Source organism: Silene latifolia, chromosome X, assembly GCF_048544455.1.
Source record: "Silene latifolia isolate original U9 population chromosome X, ASM4854445v1, whole genome shotgun sequence".
NCBI lineage: Eukaryota > Viridiplantae > Streptophyta > Magnoliopsida > Caryophyllales > Caryophyllaceae > Silene > Silene latifolia.
In genome coordinates, this window is record NC_133537.1 from 11,244,425 (window position 1) to 11,265,349 (window position 20,925).

General features: G+C 34.3%; 2 protein-coding genes across 2 annotated transcripts; both read right to left on the minus strand.

The window, feature by feature from the left end:
• Nucleotides 1-5,051: 5,051 nt before the first annotated feature.
• LOC141622848 (receptor protein kinase TMK1-like) lies at nucleotides 5,052-8,910 on the minus strand. The gene is made up of 2 exons (XM_074438867.1): nucleotides 6,145-8,910; nucleotides 5,052-5,766 (listed from the first exon to the last, which is right to left on the minus strand). Exons 1-2 carry the CDS (start codon nucleotides 8,585-8,587, stop codon nucleotides 5,249-5,251), a joined length of 2,961 nt encoding a protein of 986 aa, XP_074294968.1. The 5' UTR covers nucleotides 8,588-8,910; the 3' UTR covers nucleotides 5,052-5,248.
• A 5,518-nt stretch (nucleotides 8,911-14,428) lies between these two features.
• Nucleotides 14,429-17,166, minus strand: LOC141622849 (histone deacetylase 8). The gene is made up of 3 exons (XM_074438868.1): nucleotides 16,723-17,166; nucleotides 15,199-15,779; nucleotides 14,429-15,062 (listed from the first exon to the last, which is right to left on the minus strand). Exons 1-3 carry the CDS (start codon nucleotides 16,997-16,999, stop codon nucleotides 14,757-14,759), a joined length of 1,164 nt encoding a protein of 387 aa, XP_074294969.1. The 5' UTR covers nucleotides 17,000-17,166; the 3' UTR covers nucleotides 14,429-14,756.
• Nucleotides 17,167-20,925: the final 3,759 nt, after the last annotated feature.

A 20,925-nucleotide genomic window follows, 5' to 3' on the forward strand; every position in this document is an offset into this window, starting at 1 on the left:
ATAGTTTTGGTTAAAAGTATAATAAAAAGATGCCTTGATGAAGAATATTTATGGAAACTACATTAAATTAAAGTAATTAAATTTAGAAAACACAATAATATAGTGATTTTCCTTAAAATTAACATGCCCCACTTATGGAATTAATTAGTATCATCATAGAATTATAAATTAAATTAAATGTAGTAAAAGTAATAGTAGCAGCAACGGGATTAATAAAATTAACGGTATTAATGTGAAAGTAGTGACAGTTATAATAATGACAGTAAGAGTAGTGAATATAACAAAGAATGTAGTGAAAGTAACACTGGTAACAATGAGAAAAAGTATGAACATTAAATAACCAATCGACTCAAGAAAATATTTTATTTATTTAAATATAGGGCGGATAAAATTAACGGGAATAATGAATTTAACAGTAAAAATAGAGGAATTAGTAAAAGAAACAATAGTAACCACGGGAGTAGTGAACGTAATGATATTAACAAAGAATGTCCTGAAAGTAATAATATTAATAGCGGGGTAGAGAACGTGTCTCATAATTTGAAAATAAATTTTACATTTTATCATAATTACAAGATATGACATAGAAAAATATATTACTAATAGTAAACGTGTGAGTTAGACAACTCCAATATAGTTTATTTCATTGAAAATAAAATTTAACGGTAAATAGAGGTAGCCCGGGCGAAGCCGGGCACTAAACCTAGTATATATATAAAAGAGAGTTTTTTCGAGCGATTGTAGAGCGTCCACATCATCAAAAATTAATTTAGGAAAGTTTCATAAATAATAATTTCCACATAAAAAATAAAGTGGAGAATCTTTTAATTATTATAATATCTATATTTCCTATTTTATATTCATGAGAAGTTTCTAATTTTTATATAAAAACTTTGACATTTCATTTGGCAAAAAAATGTTGTTATAAAAATTATGAAGATAATATAATTGGATTCGTGGTAAAAAATGCTTTCATTAGAGTATAGATTTCATATGATTTGCACATACAGGTATTAAAGATGGTGTATTTCTTTTAATAACATTGAAAAATAATGTTAGTGTGGTGATTATAATACGTATAAATTATATAATTGTCCCACATCGAAAGATTAATATAAGGTGGGTGATCCTATAATTATAAATAGGAGTCATCATTGGAACCTATATACCAACCAAAAATCTTTTGAGTCTCTTAAGTATTGTTTTGGAGAGCTCTTAAGAGTTTATATCATTATTTTCACAATATGATATATACAATTTTTTTCTATATTATGTATTATATTCAAGTGATGTTTATAATCTTTTTATAAAAACTTATACATCTCAATTGTCAAAAAAATATTATAAAAAAAACATATGAATATTAAAAAATAGTACTCCCTCCATTCAAGACCAAATACAACATTTTCGTTTACACACTTGTCAAGACACAAATTACAACGTAAATATCTTTAAGTTTACATTATAAAAAAAATTAAAAATTTGATATTCTCATTGTACTTTATAGGTGAATCAAATAAGATCTCACATGACCATATTTTGTCTTACATATTACAAGGAATCGTAAAGATTCTATTCGTTCATGAATAGTGTAAAAAAAGGAATGTTATATTTGGTCTTGAATCGAAGGAGTATAGTATTTGCTCATTATTATTAACCCGGTTAGATGCGAATTATGTGCGAAAAATATGGTGTATTTCTATGTATGTTATTTGTCCCACATTGAAAAATATGTTGGTGTGGTGAATATATTACGTATAAATAATAGAATTGTCCCACATCAAAAGTTTAGCATAAGATGGTTGATCATGTGATTATAAATAGACGACATCCTTAGAACTTAAATACCAACCCAAAACTTTATGAGTCTCCTTGGAGAGTCTTAAGAGTTTATATCATTATCTCCACCATATGATATATATATTTTTTATATTATGTCCAAGTGATGTTTATAAGTTTTATATAAAAACTTATACATCTCATTTAGCAAAAAAGTAACATAATTTATTTATTTTGAAAAATTATATAACTAGATTCGTGGTAAATCAATGCTAGCATTAGAATATAGTATCATACGGAGTATTATTTGCACATATTTTAATTACGATAATAAGTTAAAAAAAATGTACTATACGAATATTAATAAATAGTATAATATTTGCTTATTATTATTATTAAACTGGGTTTGATGTCGAATTAGGTGCGAAAAAGATGGTGTATTTCTAAGTATATTGTTTGTCCCACATTGAAAAATAATGTATGCGTGGTAAATATACTACATATAAATAGTTGAATTGTCCCACATTAGAAGGTTATCTAAGGTGAGATATCACATGATTATAAATATGAGTCATATTTGAAACATAGGAGTATCAACCCAAAATATTTTGAATCGCTTAAAAATTATCTTAGAAAGTTCTTATAAGAGTTTGTATTAAGAACAAACCTTAGTTACAACAATACCATACAAATATTAATCACGTAGATATTTATAAAAGCGATTATATATTACTATATTAGTGATATTATAATGTCTATTTTAAGACAATCGATAGTATAATAACTTTATTTAAGACAAAATCAATAATTAAAAAATAAAATGGGTGCTAAATATACATAAATTTTTTTGTGTCATATAATGATAATCTCTGCACTAAAATAGAAAATTTATAAATTATAATACAATCAAGTGTTGCATAAAAAGATCTTGAATCCACAAACAAATCAATAGAGAGCTTTTATACTTTGATAAATAGTACTCCCTCCGTCCCGGTCATCTGTTGTCTTTTGGTTTTGGCACAAAGACCAAAGAAAGGGGGAGGGGGTCAATTACTAAATGACAAGTGGAATAAATTGGGTGTGAACGATCAAATTACTCATCAAATTCATTCTTAAAATAGAAATGACAACAAATGACCGAGACACCTCAAAAAGGAAAAGGACAACAAATGGCCGGGATAGAGAGAGTAGAATTAAATCTTTTTAACTTTCAAATATAGGTAATTATTATCTCATTAGATTTGAGTAACTAAAATACATCATAATTTTTAACCTTTAATCAAAATCGCACCAGAAAAAGGAAGTATTATGCATTTGTTTATACATTTTATTGCTCCCTCATTTACATCTTAAAAATCATGTCAGGAAAAAAAATGTAATTTAAATCATATCATTTGTATATATTTTAATTATGACAAAAGATGGAAAAAAACGTACGAATATAAATAGATAGTATAATATTTTCTCATTATTAAATCGGGTTGGATATCGAAATAGTGCAAAAAAGATGATGTACTTTTTCGTGTGTTATTTGTCCCACATTGAAAAATAATGTAGGTGTGGTAAATATACTTCATATAAATAGTTGAATTATCCCACATCATAAAATTATCATAAGGTGGGGTGATCTTAAAAATTAATTTAGAAAAGTATCATAAATAATATTTTTTGATGTAAAAAACAAAGTGGAGAATCTTTTAATTATTATAATATTTATTTCCTATATATATTCAAGTGATGTTTCTAATTTTTATATAAAAAATTTTAAATTTCATTTGGCAAAAAAATATCGTTAAGAAAATTATGAAAATAACATAATTTGATTCGCGGTAAAAATGATATCATTAGCGTATAAATTTCATATAATTTGTACATATATAAAATTGTGTACTTCTTAGTATGTTATATGTCCCACATTGAAAAATAATATAGGATTATATAAAAATAATAGAATTGTCCAACATCGAAAGATTAACATAAGATGTAGTGGTCTTATGATTATAAATATGAGACATCCTTGGAACTTAGTTATCAACCTAACATCTTTTGCGTCTCTTAAATAAGATATTTTGACTTTTGATCATATCTAAATAAATGATTAGACATAAGATGTAAATATTAAGACATTAATTATAACCAATTTTTTTACTAAGTTAATTATCCTATTGCAACGCACGGGCATCCAAACTAGTATATGGAAGGAGGGAAATGGAAGGGGAGGGGAATGAGAGGATTTAATTTCCCTCCTTTATACCAAACTAAAATCTTTTCATCATTGGCAAGATTTGGAAGGAAAACTATTTTTAACTCTCATTTCATCATCATCCTCCATCCACTCTACCATCTCCCTCTTACTCCCCTTCCATCACCCTCTCATCATTTTTGTTATCCAAACAACCATAATTTATTTTCTCTCCCCTCCCCTCCCCTACCTTTCCTTCCCCTCACTCCCCCTCCTCTCCCTTTCCCTCCTAAAATGGTATCCAAACACACCCTAAATCTCGCCTATTGCGTAGAGATTTTGATTAGGATTGGAGGAGGGTAATTGGATCCCTCCAAATCTCCCCCCCTCCATTTCCCTCCACCCTCATTTGCTATCCAATCAAGAAATTTTAAATCCCCTACTCTCACTCTCTTTTTTTTTCCTCCAATTCGCTCAATACAAACACACCGTTAAATAATTTACCAGGAAAAAATAAGCACGAATATGGTCTACCGACAAAATCATTTTAATGCTGACTAGAAGTATCCAAAATTTTAGGACGTACACATTTTAGGTAGCACGTAGCATCATTAAATAATTTGGTACAACAATCAATTTTCCTGCAATTCCCTCCCTACCTGGTCAGGTACACGAAATTTTAGACATAATAGCAACTGCATGCTCTTGTACTAGTCCATGCTCCATACTCTATAGCCCCATACCATTTACTACCGAGTATAACTTCACCAAGTCTTGCTTGTGATGGTTACAGGGTTATGTCTCACAAACCCCTTTCATTTTTAACATTATTTAAATTAGTTGTGAATGCCATCATAACCTATGACCGTCACAAGTCACTTGTTGTATAACTTATGGTTAGACGATCCTACATAAGATTGACGTCACGAGACGTTATGAAGTCTCATAACCTCTTTTCCTTTTTAACATTATTTAAATCGGTTTGAATACTATCATAGCCTGTGACCGACTCAAGTGACAATAATTTACGGTATAACTTGTGGTTAAACGATCTTACACAAGACTCACTCGATAAGAAAAGGAAATGTGGTTGCCAGAAATAGTAGCTTACCTTACAAAACTTAATGTAGCACAAAGGTAATTACACAAACAACCGCGAAAGTAGTAATTAACCAACACAAGCATATACTAATATACACACTAAACATTTAAACTTAAAAGTGTCTCAACATTCATCTACACAAGTGTGAAATTCCTACTGATATTATAGAAAATACTAATGAGAGTTCATCGGCCATCAGCGGACGTGAAGGAGTCCGCGAATCCAGTAGGTTTAGCAGGTATACTTCCCCTGCTATTATCAAGGCTTGTACAATAACTATTATCCTTGCTTTCGACTTCTTCCTTTTGCCATCCTTGCAGCATCTCCTTCAGAGGTTGACTGTAATCGATGCCTAAATAATCTTCTGTTTCATCAAAGTATGGCTTCCATTTGTCGACCAGGGGGCTAAGTACGCTCACTGCATGACCCATATCAGGACGATGGTTAGGGTCCCGTGCTGTGCAGTGCCCTGCCAGGTCAGCTATTATGGTAATGCTCTCGAAAAGTTCTTCTTTGATGTTTAAAACAGGATCAATTGCGGCTAATAGAGTTTCTCTGTTTGACTTTATTCTCCAGAACCATTCTGCCAAATATCGGCTTTCTTCAGATCTGTCCTCGTCGAGTGCTACTAAGCCGGTTAAGAGTTCCATTAGTACCACTCCGTAGCTGAAAACATCGACTTTAGTCGTGATTTTTCCTGTCGCTGAAGCATCCGAAGGAAGGTTGGTTAAATTGGCGCGAATGACCAAATTCCAATATCAAAGATTGACAGTAAGTGTGAAAAGAACAATCATGCATCAAAATTTATGAAAGGAAATCCGAGTTAAACACCGCTAAATGAAACATTTTTCTACAATATGAGGAAAAAAAAAACAAATAGGCTTACCAGCGAAACATACAGCTGACGTCTAAGATATAAACACATAAACAGCGGTACACAAACAAAATTGCAGAACCAAAAGTACAAGTTTACTCGCTAAAGACGCAAACATTTAACCACTCATACAAATATATGACGTCCTATATCATTATATCATTACGAAAAATAAACGTCAGAAAGTTTAAGAAAAGCATTGCATACCAGCATATTCAGGAGCCAGGTACCCAAATGTTCCTGCAAGTCTAGTAGCAACAGACTTCTCTTTATCAGGGGCAAGTTTCACCAACCCAAAGTCGGAAACTTTAGCCCTATACTCCTCATCCAATAGAATATTCGAAGATTTCAAGTCTCGGTGTATGAAACTCTGTTGTCCCAATGCGTGAAGATATTCCATACCTCTAGCAACATCCAAAGCAATGCTAAGCCTCTTTTTCCAAGATAATGGCTCGGTTTTCATGCTCTTCCAATGAAACAAATGCTTGCTTAAAGCCCCGTGAGGCAGATATTCATACACTAACAGCCTTTCCTTTCCTTCAGTGGCGTAACCAAACAAAGATACTAAATGACGATGCCTCACTTTCGACAAAACAGCAATTTCAGCCTGAAATTCATCCAACTGTTTACTGTTAATCACCCCTGCCTCCATTCTCTTAACCGCTATTTTTGTCCCGTCCACAAGTTCCCCCTTGTAAACTGCCCCAAACCCACCACGACCGAGTAGATTTTCTTCATCGAAATTATTGGTCACTTTTCGAAGAACTTGAACTGATATGACCAAGTTTCCAGATTCAATCACATGAGAATTTGTCACTCCACTACTAGCCATACTCTCGGAGCTGCTCGCAGTTTGGGTAAATAAGCTTCCGGTGTTGTTAGTTGAGATCGCTACTTTCACCACATTGTTGGGATCATAGGGATCCCTAGGGTGAACAACTACAGACCCATTTGCCTCAAATGTCGCATCGCCCTTTTTCTTACAACAAAAAATGTATAACAGACACAGAAGAAGTGCCAACACAACAGCAGCAGCAATTGAAGCAATTACCACAATGAAAGTGAATCGTTTGGGTTTGCCAGGCCTAGTTTGCTTGTAAGAGGGAGAACTCGGACTGTGATTCAGACCGATACCATGACCATGACCATGACCATGACCATGCTTTTTCTCGGATTGAGGTGGGACCGCACGCCCCTGAGAAAAAGCAGGCAATGTAGGCGGCGGGCTACTAAGACGCGGTGGGCTACCAGCAGGAGCAATGGTAATGCTACTACGGTTTGCAACAAGTAACGGGTTTCCAGCAGTGACGAGACGAACACCAGCTCGAAACTTAGGCACAGGAGGATTAAAATTATTGTCACTCACATCTAACATAGTCAAAGACTTCAACTTAGTCAAAGCTCCAGGGATTTGATCAGTAAGATGGTTCCCTCCTAGTCGAATCTGACGCAGCGAATCCAAACTACCAATTGAAGGACTAAGGGTGCCATTAAGATGTCTATTAGGCAAATTAAGAACAATAACATTTGAATCCGAATCGCAACTTACACCTAACCAAGGTCCCTCACATGGATCATTACCAGACCATTGAGAAGCAAGAAAGCTAGGGTAATCAACACCACTTAGAAAATCTATAAGTGCATTAACTTGAGGAGAACATGGAGTACCAGGAACAGACTGACAGAACGCATTCGATCCATACGAAAAATTACTAAACTTAAACTTAGGAATTGCACCCATCAACAAATTATTACTAACATCCAACTTATTCAACCCTAATGATGTTAACCCTTCAGGGATTACACCAACAAGCTGATTACCATTCAGATTAAGATCCCTTAAAGATGTTAAATTCGCGATAGCGGCCGGAATTGGGCCAGTAAAGTGATTCCCATGAAGCCATACCTGAGTAAGGTAAGGCATTGTGGTAATAACATCAATTGTGCCAGTAAAACCTTCACCAAGCTGATTATTCAACAGTAAAATCTGCAATACTGACTGGTTAAAACTCAAAGGTAAAAACCCAGTAAAATTATTATAAGCAAGTCTTAAAGCATTAAGATTTGGTAAAAACCCAAGAAATTCAGGTAAATTACCAACTAAATTACACCCACCAGCTGAAAAATTAACCAAAGAGGTTAATTTCCCAACATCATCAGGTAAAAACCAACCTCCATTACTTGCATTAAAAGGGTTATTATCTAATGCTAAAACCTCAAGATTTACCAACCCATCAAAGAAATTTAAGGGAATTTCATCAAAATTATTGTAATCTAAAAATGCATATTTTAACTCAGTTAATCCACTAAAAGAGGGTAATTTTCCATGAAATTTATTTTTTTGAAACCCTAAATTTTGCAATTTTGTTAATTGATTAAAATCTTTGGGTATTGTGCCTTTAAGTCCAAAATTTTGGACTTGAATTTGTGTAACTCTATCACCATCACAATACACATTTTTCCATTTATTACCACATGGATCATCATCTTTTGCAGGCCATTGAAGAAGTTCAGGATTTTCTAAACCATTTTTGAATTCATTTAAGATTCTTAAATCATTTGGGTTAGTTTGACACCAAATTACTGAAATTAAACAAAAACCCACTAAATTATAACATTTAAAAATCATAAAAATTTGATCTTTTTGCATGGTTTTATATTTTGGATTGTTTTTTCAATGATTTTTGCATAACTTGAAGGTGTTTTTTTTTTTTTTTTTGTAAAAAGTTGAAATTTTTAGACAAAATATATATAAAAAAAAAAGGAAATTTTGTATGAAATTTAGAATATTTTTGTAAAAAAAGAAAGAATTATAGGAGAATGTGGATGGATCTAATGAATGTGAAACATTTGTGGAGTTTATGGAGAGTTGAGTGTCATAGTTAGGGGAAGACACAGCATGAGATGATGAGTGTAGTGTAGGTACAGTTTAGAGTAGTTAATGTAAAAAAAAAAAAAAATTAATTTGAGATTGTGTTTTTTGTAGTTATGTTCACGGGAAATAGGCCGAGTTGGACATCTTGTTTTTTATTTTTTAATTAAATTAAAGGGGGTAAAATGAGAAGGTCGGTACAGCAGAATCCGCTTAAGGCCTTAAGTTGATGGTTGGAGTTTCATAATCGATTTTACGAGTATATTTTAATAACACGTTTACGCTCTCTCACACGAATGTTGTTTATCGGGTTTGAAGTGTGGATGCACGGCAAGCTTCCCTATACCCGATGCTAATATTTAATTTTAGAAAGGAGGGGTAGTGAGATTTGAAGTTTGAACTCGTGACCTCTTCATCACACTAACTCTGATACCATATCAAGAAATCATTTCAACTAAAAGCTTAAGTTTATTGTTAGATGATCAATTTTATATTCTAAGAGCCGAAAAAGGGTTCAACGAGTATTAAAGTAAAGTGAAAAAAGATTGTAAATTTCAACCAATAGCTTTAATTTTTTTTCATTTGTTCAGGCATCGTGATCGTTTCTGCTAGCCTCCGTCTGCCTCTACTACCAGTAAGTAATACGGAGTGTAAAAAAGAGGAGATTTATATTTACAACTTGTTATGTACAAAATTCTTAACTATATATGTGTTGTTACAGACTTACAGATGATCTACTAGGGAGGGGCCTTTACATCCCACAAACTTTCAAATTAGTATAAATGAAAAAGCAAAAGTAAAAGTATTTAGGGTTGAAGATCCGTGTAGGTGAAGCTTCCACAAATGCCAAACAGGAAGTAATCTAGTGCTACTAGTGATGAACAAGATTCACGTGAAAGTTTCCGAACATTCCTACGATTTCTTAAGATTTTATACGAATTGTTTGTGAAACTGATGAATGATGATCGATCTTATACGATTGTGAGTTGTGTCACTAAGGATGGATTATATCGATGTTTAGTGGTAAAGGGTAAAAGAGTCGGAAAACTTAATCACAGTTGAGCTTAAGAGTTAAGACGGTTTTAAATTTTTATTGCGAAAATAATGTTAGGGTGAAACTCTTGTCAAATTTAAAAATTGATGGCCGAGATTAACTGGAATAATATAAAAAACTTGAATAGAGTTTCAGTTAAGATGTTTTAAATCATCTATAATTTTCAAGCTATTTTTTTTAAGATTAATTCGTTAAATTAACATATAAGTTAAAACAAATGTCATTGTAAGATTTGTATGTAGCTCGAACTCATCAAATATATAGGTCAAGCTCGACAATTGCTTAACTGGCTAACTGCTCAAGCTCGGGATCACTTTGAATGAGTTTGAGAGCCAAGCTTTGATCACTAGTATAATTTTAAAAGTTTCATTTAAAACATTTCAAGTCATTTGCACACATAAATACATATTAAATAGTCCTAATAAAACCTGTACGTACATACGTTAATGATTTACTCAGAATTTTAGGTAAATTATTCTCCTTAATAAATGTTTCTTTCAATGCACAAATTGAATTTTTTTTTTTTTTTTTTTTTTTTTGACAATGATATTGAATTCTTTTTAATTTGACCCTTTGTTAAACAAGTCAAAATACCTGAACATGAAAGCCAAGTTTAAGCATGTTTTTAGTGAACTAGTCACGCTCAAATCGATTTGCTTTAATTTATTTTGAACTTTTTACTTCCACTTATTTAAAGTGTGTTAATTGGTCAAAACATTACTAACCCTTTACTTGGTTATGGTCTTAAGGGAACACTTAATTTGCAATAAATTTCACTTGAAATTATTGTTATAAAAACGATTTTAAAGCTAATGGTGTTCAAAGTTCAAACTCAGGACATGACTATCATCTCCCATGACTTTAACATTTTAACAACTTAGCTACTTAACATCTGCAGATCCGTATTACTCGTACATATGTAAAGTATATTTAAAATAATCTATGTACGTCTTAACGGTCTATATCTTTGAGGTCGGATAACGTCTTCAATTAGATTTATTATTGTTAATTTTGTCAATCGTAAATCTTTATCTAGGATTTTATTATTAAATGTCGTTTGTAATGTTGTAGTCGAGTGCTTTTACGTAAATAGTAAGTCTTGTTTACAAGCGTGATAAGTTATTATGAAGGGGTGAAAAGATGTTGCATGTTCCATATAAACGGATCCAAGGTAAATAATATCAAATCAAATAAAGGTAAAATTAGACTTTTAGTATCAAAACAAGTGTGTGGCTCAGAGACTCGGTTTGAATTTAAGTGCAATGCACCAATCAAACTACATGCTACAATTGATTGCGCAAACTAATTTTTCAGACTACAATTAGTATGTCGGTTGATCATAAATAAAACAAGGGAAATAATTAAACATTTAATACCCTTTTATATTTGGTACTCCTATTAATTTAGAAATTAGAGAGTAAATTACATACTCCCTCCACTTTTTTATATATGACGTTTTGTATTTACGAGGTAAGCCTTTGACTTTAATATTTACAAAAATATATTTGTTCAAAAAATATAAAAATGGTATCATTAAATTCCTTACGAAAAACTCTTTCATATGAGTATACATATCATAATATTTAGTCTTATATTTTAAGAGATATTGAAGAGAGAAGGGAGTGTCTCGAAATGTGAGAAAGTCATATATAAAAAAGTGGAGGGAGTATAAATTAATGTAATTAATGCATATAAATTAATGTAATTAATGCATATATTAACTATTTATTTTCTCTTTTAGTTGCTTAAATACAACCCAATGGGTTGTATTTACATAACCCATAAAACAATAACACTCGTTTTTGATACTAAAATGCGCATAATTATAGACTAAAATTATTTCTTACAAACAGTCAAACATAAATGCTCATAATACGCAAAAAAAAAAAAAAAAAAAAATAATAGTTCCGTCTCTCAAAAAGCTTTACCAAATTCATACTATTCGAAATATGGTAGAATAGGAAATATAAGGGATTTTATTTAGCTTTAGAAATTATAATGTACAACGAGATTTAAGAATTAAGATATGAGTTCTTATACGAGACTATAGACATATTTGAAAATCAAGCTCTTGTGTATTTTGTTTTTTAAGTCGGAGTCTATTTTCACTAATATATCAAGCATTCAATATTTGGTGTCTCAAATATCATAATCTTATGACATGTTCTTTCTAGCTTAATTTTAGTTCATTTCAATTTATTTTAGCTTAAATCAATTCAATTCCATTCCGCTCAACTCAATTCAGCTTAGCTATATTCAAATTAACTCTTACTTCCGTTATATTCATTTTAATTAAACTTCATTCAATTTAGCTCAACTCAACTCAACTCAACTCGTTTATTTTAGCTCATCTCCTTTCATCGAAAAGAACAGAAGTGCATTATATTTTCTCCTTATGAGAAAAGGTAATAGTGCATTTTACTAACCGGCACCATAACATTACATGATACAAATTTCGTTCACTTGTCGACGACTAACAATGCCAACTATATTTTTGATAAAATCTCAAATCAAACATAATATCAAGTTAATAAATTACAAAAATGCAAGTACAATAATTGAAAAATGAGAAACAATTGTCAATTCGGTAATGTATTTGAGTGACCACACTATAGAAAAAATGAACTATGAAGGTTCTTTTTTGCCTAACCTTTCAAAGTTGATAGTAATAGTCCCTACATGTATACATGTAGTACTATAGTCTATAGGCCCATTATGTATGCTTTCTTGTATTTGGTTGAACCATCAATTTTGGAATTCAAACACGCCACAAACCTGTTAAAATGTACTCCGTAGTTAAAAAAAAGTTTGATATAAAGTGAAAAAAAGAGACAGATTTTCTGTTTTATTTTGTGTATATTTTTTTCGTGACAAATCGTTAGCTTAATAGAATTTGATATCAATTTTATTATATGATCTTAAATTCCGAAAAGAAAAAGACAAAAGGGAAAGAAGTGCGTAAAATCCGGATTGACTACTATAACAGAAGGCTTTTTGGTTTTACAAGATCTTTCTCGCACAAAGTAAATCTTCTTGCAACATGATTCACGACACTACTTATTGAATTGTATAGAACTCCAATTGCATGATGGTTTAACGTTCTCCTCCAGTCCTTTGCCTCCATTTGAACCATATGGTATTATGGTGTAGAGTATATTATTTTAGTGAGGATCTTCTGTTTTATTTGGTGTCCCATTATATGTGCACTTGTTCCCTCGTACCATGTGCTGAGATTCCACTTCGTGAGTTATTGAGATTGTCAGGATTTGAATCCTTGACCTTTCGTCACGCTGGTTCTGATACCATGATAGATGAACAATCTCAACCAAAACCTCAGGTAATGGTTGAGTCCCAACTATTATAATTATTCCTATTAGGTTTGTGTAGAGCTGGCTATCAGCACGGACCCGACCGGCCCGGTCCGGACCCGACCCGCATTGGCCCGTTATTTTATGCAACTTGGCCTGACCCGGCCCGGCCCGGTCGTGGCCCGCCCTGGCCCCGAGCCTGGTCCTAAAATTCCAGCCCAGCCCGGCCTTGGCCCGCCATTTTAGCAAAAATAATAAGAAATAAAAATAAATTGGTAAGGCCCGTCAGCTCGGCCCGCCTCGGGCCTGGTCAAGCATATCCCAACCCAGCCCAACCCAGCCCAGCCCGGCCAAGCCCGCCCCTCTCCCTGGCATGGCTCGGGTCTGACCAGGAGAGCCCGGCATGCCCCCTGGCCAGCCCAGCCCGAGTACAGGTCTAGGTTTGTGTGGTTCAAATTGAGTTGCATGTGAGATAGAGTGTATTCTGTGGTCTACAATAATTTCCTTATTTCTTGTGCAAAATAGAAGGGGGAAAGAAATGAGCAACTAGGAGCGAGTAAAAAATTATGGTGGTGTGATATAGAGCTGGCAAACAATGACACGACACGAACCCGACACGTAATTAATGAGTTTGGGTTGAGGCTTAATGACCCATTTATGTAGGTGGGTTGACACGAACACGACACGATATTTAATTGGGTTGGGTTTGGGTTGAGCTCTCTAAACACGAACCCGACACGAATGACTTGTTTACCTTATTAAGCCTGATTTTTCTTGATCCTCCATCACATAAATATACTTAAACTTTCTAAATATGGACATGACACGTAAACACGACACGAACCCGACACGAAATTAACGGATTAGGGTTAAAGCTTGATGACTCATTTATGTAAGTGGGTCGACACGAACACGACACGATATTTAATTGGGTCGGCATTGGGTTGGAGGGTTTGTGACCCGTTTACATGTGACGCGGACACGAACCCGACATGACCCGATCTGTTAGCCAGGTCTAGTGTGATATGGTAAGAACTTCATTACTATGAAATGTTCATGCAATTGATTTTTTTTTGACAGCTAAACATAGAATAACTTACAACATTGCTCGCTGAACAAGATTATGAGCTATTCTATTAACTCTCTTAGGACAAAAGCTAAGAGAACCACAATGAAAATTAGAAACAACCGACTTGATTTCTTCAATAAGGTAACTAGCAATTGATTTAAGTGTTGCTGGGGCAATGCAAGTTTGTAAGAGGGGGGGCAAAGTGGCAAAACCATGAACCATTACAAGTTTTTGGTCAGTGATGGCTTAACGTACATTTTGAAATACAATCATGAACCAACAATAACATAGGAAAACACAAATTCTCATTTGTAACGCGTTACAAGATTTTGACGAAAGAATTGTAACTATTTTATAATAAAAGGTAACCATTGTTTGATACTCCGTAGTAAATAGGAGTAAAAATTTGTGGATGGTTACTGGTTATTATAAAATGGTCACATCTCTTCCAATTTGTGACCGTCACAAAAGAGACCAACGGAAAAGAAAAACAAAATCATCTAAAATTGATTATTCCTAGTTTGCTTCTTTTAGGAATGGAGCATTTGCTGTGAAATATTGCTTCATAGCATCAACTGCTCTCACAGTGTAGCCTTCATCCTCGGGGTAATAAGCGATAGGATCCGGTAGTAGCGGGTTTCTAATATCCAATGCGCCTTCAAGGGTTGCATGAAGACAAAAGGCTGAATATGTCATTTGGTAACCTCCTTCCTGGACAATTAGAAATTGGCCTTTACTATGGAAATCAGCCAAGCCTCGGATTATCCGTGTCAATTCTCTGTATCCGTCCATTGTCAAGCACTGCCTTCCATTTGGATCAAACTGAATGCATGCACCAAAGTAATTAGCTATGCATAACTAAAGACATAGGATCATACTCCGTATTAAATAGATTAGCGATATTTACATGGAAACGAGAGTCAGTAATTTATTTCGAGGCCTGGATTAATCAACTTACAGCGCTTGAATCTTGGCCAACCACGAGAACAATCATTTCCGGTTGGAACTTGTTAACAGCTGGAACCACAAGCTCCTTCATGGCATACTCGTACCCACGGTCTCCACTCCCATTTGGCAACGGTATGTTCATATTAAACCCCAACCCATCTCCTTCACCGAGCTGATCAATGGCACCACTTTGAGGATGGGAAGGCCCCCAAGTACCATGGTTCATATGAAGCGATATGGTAAGAACTTCATTTGAGCCATAGAACCCTTCAGCAGTCCCGTTTCCATAATGAACATCGATGTCAATAACAACCACTTTAGCACGACCAGATTTTAAAGCCAAGTGAACAGCCAAACCAGCATTGTTCAGAAAGCAATATCCATCTGCTTGAGTTGGCTGAGCGTGATGACCTGGCGGCCTTACTAATGCATAGGCAATGTTAGCTTGACCGTCGAGTAAATGCTTCATAGCTGAGAGTGTTGTGCCAGCAGCAAGGCGAGCAGCTTCCCAAGAACCAGGGTTTAGAAACGTTCCAGCACACATCATCTTTCCTCCGGCTTTGTCTGCTTCCTCTAATTCCTTGATGTATTCTAACAATACATGTTATCAAAGAAATCTTAGTCATGCAAAAGAATTAGCATTCTCGTCAAATGCATAAAATTAAAGGCCATACAGCGGAGCTGCTTGAAGTTGCATGTTAGTACTTATTAAAACGCAATTTGCACAGATGTGCTCAATATAAGGACTAATACCGGAAGAAATGGAAGATTTGAGTCTATAAGACACTACAAGAAAAACTAAAACAGGCGGCCGAAATTTGGCGACTGATAGTGGTAGTCGCCAATTTGGCGACTGATTAACAGATTAGAGTAGTAGCTACGGAGTACCATTTAGACCCATAACCGGGTCTAACAGGCCAATAAGCCAGTTTCACCAAAGATGTTAGCGGAGCCACCAAGGAGGAGACCCGTCCCGTCCCATGTCCACAAACAAAATAAGGCTTCATTCCAAACCAAATGACCATACGAGTAACCCAATAGACTTATTAGGGCTCGTTTGGATAGCAAAACGGGAGAGAAAGGGAGGGGAATTGGAGTATGGGGACTAGGATACATTTGTCTTCAAAATTTATCCTATAATGTGCTTAACATAATTCAGTTGAGCTGAAATAAGAGTTAATTTGAGCAGAGTCAGGCTGAACATAATTACGCTGAGCTGAGCTAAACCGAACTGAACGGAAGAGACCTAAAATGAAATGAGTTGAAATTAATCCGAATAAGCCGAATTAGTCTGACCACACTCATCATCCAACATTTTCTCTTTTGTCCTAAAAAGAGCACTAGGCCAATCATAAATTCATAATGCTACAAGATTCGATCACAAATCACAATTACCTGTTTACAACCTCTGCACTTTACCAGCGAAACTAGCTGACACATAAATAAATCATCCCATACGTCATAACAAAATTACCATTCTATACACAGTAGCGATAATTCCGTCTTAAACAAGAATTTGCGACAAAATAAATACCTGGAGAGTGGAAAGTGAGGAGGTCAGAAGTAGAAGCAAGTGAACCAGAATGCCATGAAATAAAAGGAGAAATGGGCCCACGTTTTAGTATTGAAACCATATTCCTTACTCTATCCGCATTTTCCGGGTGATCTTCTAAAACATCCAAAAAACCCGGGTCAAATGCTGAGTCGAATACCCCCCGACCCGGATCGTGTTTCAGCATCCCCTCATCCCAAAACACAGCTATTCTTTCATTCTTTGCTACTACTAATGCACTTTGCTCTTCTGCTGCCATGAGGATATTAGTATTTCGGATTTTTTTGTGACGAGTATTTTAATCAAACCTAAAGAATCAAATGCTTGGAATGAGCATTGACTAAGTTTTGGTAATTTTGAGGATGAAGCAAATTGCAATATCGCAATCACAAAGCCACTGAGAGAGCTATGGAGTTGTTTAGTGTTACTGGACTACCTGAGTATGGGCTATGCTAGGTATTATTTGGGCTGTTTTTGGTTGTGGGCTATGAGTTTGTTTTGGGGATTTTGGATTTTTGGGCTTTCCACTTTTACCCGATTGCTAAACTCGTTGACAAATTATTCTCCCTTTATCGATTGTTTTCCAAATTCTCCAAACGTATAAAATGGCCGATTTTTCAATCTACTAAAGGGGTGTTTGGTTGAAACTTTTGGAATGGATTGGAATTGATTCAATCCATTCTAGTATTTGGTTGGAAGCTTTTGGAATGGAGTTAGATACCCAATGAATTCTAACTTCATTCCAACCCCTTTGAATCTCATACCCATGTCTACACCCAAGTTTTCAACTTCATTCCACCCTATTACTGCTATTATATTCATTCCAGGGTCGAACCAATATGAGGTTCTAAGTTCGTACCCCTATGGTAACACAGTTCATTTCAATCCATTCCAATACTTTGAACCAAACGACACATAAATGAATATGTTGGAGGTAGGGGTGTTAATGAGACGAGACAGCTCGTGAGCAACTCGAGATCGGCTCGGTTAAAGCTCGGTCAAAGCTCGGCTCGTGCGAGCTCGACTCGGGCTCGGGCTCGGCTCGAGAGCTTAACGAGTCAAGCCGAGCAAAGGCTGGCTTGACTCGAAAAGCTCGCGAGCGGCTCGAACTTGTGCGATTACATAAGATATTGCTCATATTTTGTAAAAATATTTTATCATGAGTATATTTTTGTATCACACATAGCAAATGTCTCGCTGATTTGCGAAATATTTTTACATATAATTTTCGAGCTTTGTTATTAAATATATCGAAAGAAAAAAATAAATAAAAAATAAACAGTTTTATATATGTTCGATTTGGGATCGAGTTTGGCTCGAGCTCGCGTTAAAGCTCGCAAGCTTATAAAGAGCACGTTTTTTTAAAGCTCGAGTAAGCTCGAGATCGGCTCGAGTTCGAGTTTTGGTTCTTGAGCACAAGCCGAGCAAGGTCAAGCCCGGCCTCGGCTCGGCTCGTTAGCACCCCTAGTTGGAGGAATTTTGTAAAACAGCAGAGGTAACCAGGTTCGAGTACCATCTGGTACAAAAATTTAGTTTCTTATTATTTGTGGCCTTAAACTGGCTTTTGGAACAAGGTTCGTGAAATTAATTTGATGGCCATGTGTGGTTGTGTATAAGATACTACCTCTATCCTGGTCATTTGTTAACTACTTAAAAGTTCACAGACCTTAAATAGGGAGTCAATTATTAGATGATAAATGGACCAAGTTGAGTGTGGAGTATCAAACTGTCCATTAAAAGTATTCCTAAAATAAAAAGATAAAAAATTGACTTAGACACTCAAAATGGAATAGGTAAACAAATGACTGAGACGAAAGGAATATATTATTATTCCATCCTTTTAATTGAATTTCTTACGTTTAATTAAAATATAACTCACATATATTGAGAAAACATATGGAGTTCATTCGAGGGGAGGATTTTAGAAAGTTAATTTTGATTTGAGGGAGAACTAGTTACTAAAGTATGGACAATGTAAGTCTAATTTACCCTTATCCTTGTTAGTTTTAGAAATTAGAAAATTAATTTGGAAAATGGTAAGGAATACCCCTTTTATTTCAATAACTTTTATACATTAGATTAAAATATTTATTCACATATATTCCGCAAATGTATAAATTATATGTTTTACGAGCCACGATTTTTAACTACTTCATAGTCTCAATCATCTATTTACCTTTTTTTTAATTCTTTATAAAAAGTATTTTAATCGGCGGTAAACAAATAGATGAACATGAAACGGATAAAGTATCTTTTTAAACGCTTATCCGATAATTGAGTGGTCCGACCATAACCTATTTAAAAGTGACATTTCTTGATGTCCGGCCAACAATTTGAGAAACGTCCATGATATTGTGAATGGACAATAGGCAATACTCAATATATAGCATTAGTGAAGTGTTGAACTCAAATCAAACAACTCATATCCTAGGCCAGTGGAAGACCAGTGTGGTCATTCCAAATACTCATGCCTAAGGTACACAAGTACTAAAGTCTCACATTAGTTCACTTACCTTAATCACAAATTCTCATTATAGACGGACACTATCCGTCTATACGTATAGACGGATATCATTTACCCTCACAAAATACCCATTTGCCATAAAGTGGAAAGCACATGAGGGGTGCCCCACCTTGTCCCCCTACCCATTTTATTAGAGGTCTTTACCCGTTTGTTCGGCCCACCCGTCTATACCAAGACCTATTGTACCTTAATTATATAGACATTTCGTTTAGGTATTTATGTACACAGTGATGATGTGTATGTATATATGTACGCATCGATTGCGAGTATGTATATATGTACGCATCGATTGCGAGTATGTATATATACAACAATAACGAGTATATATATAATATACCTCATTTATAAAACATATATTAATCATGCATAATTAGCTATCATCTATCACCTATAATTAAAATTATTTGTTTTTTTATTTGAAAATATTTTGAAGATAAACCTAAAAAACAAAAATTTGAGAAAAGTTAATCTATTTTATTTATCAGTAAAACTTAATTGTAATATATCAATTGCAAAATACTCCATATAAGAGGCCGAACGAAACGCGGAATACTACCTAGTGGAATATTATTACTTACTCATATTTTGAGTGACTTTTGAAGTGTTGAGGTAGCAACCCAAGTCCCACATTTGAAAAGAAGAGGAGTCTTGCCTAGTTTATAAGAGCGGTCGTGTTAAATATCGTCAACACTTTTATTAATTATCGTCGACAATTAACACATCTTTCCAATATTGTCCCCCCCCCCCCGGTCATTAACTCCCCCTTCTCTCCCCCTTCTCTCCCCCTCTCTCTCTCTCTCTCTCTCTCTCTCTCTCTCTCTCTCTCATCTTTCTAAAACAAAAAAAAGACAGTTTTTCGGAAAAAAATCGTAATTTAATTTACGGACTTTTCGATTAAAATCGTTTTAAACATATCGACTAATGACGGTAACAACGATCAAGTTAGTAATGATGTTCAAGAGATATGTTTATGTTTCAAGTTTATGATTTGACGAACGAATTACATATTTACTAACTAATTACAAATTAAGACGGAAATTAATAATTTTTTTTTTAAAAAATATGTCGAAAAAGGGTCTGGATAAAGAAATTTTTCGTCCAAACGAAAAATTTCTTCGTCCAAACCTAGGTCCAGATGAAAAATATTTTCGTCCGGGAGAAAAAAAAATTATTTTTTTATTTTTTTTTTCACCCAGACGAAAATATTTTTCGTCTGGACCTAGCTAGGTTTGGACGAAAATGTTTTTCGTCCGGGAATTTTTTTTTTTTGAAAAAAAAATCATTTTTCGACTTAGATTAATTTTTGGCGCGGTAATCGATAATCGCTAATCCGTTCTAACAATAACGATTCTATTCTAAACCACCTAAATCTACTAACTAATTACAAATTTTTAAAAAATTAAACTAGTTTAGATTACTTGTCGTCGATTCCTTGAATTTGGTGGTGGAATTGAAGCAGTGGTGACGGAAATGTCGTACTTGAAAATAAAGATGTTAATATATGGGAGGTTTAGAGGGAGGGGTAGATTAGGAAAGTCATTACAAATTGTCGACGATAATTAGTAATTTGTTGACGACGTTTATCAGGTTGGTATAAGGGACCCACCACTCTATTAGTATGAGGCCTTTTGGGAAGGAGCCCAAGAACAAAACTGTGCGGG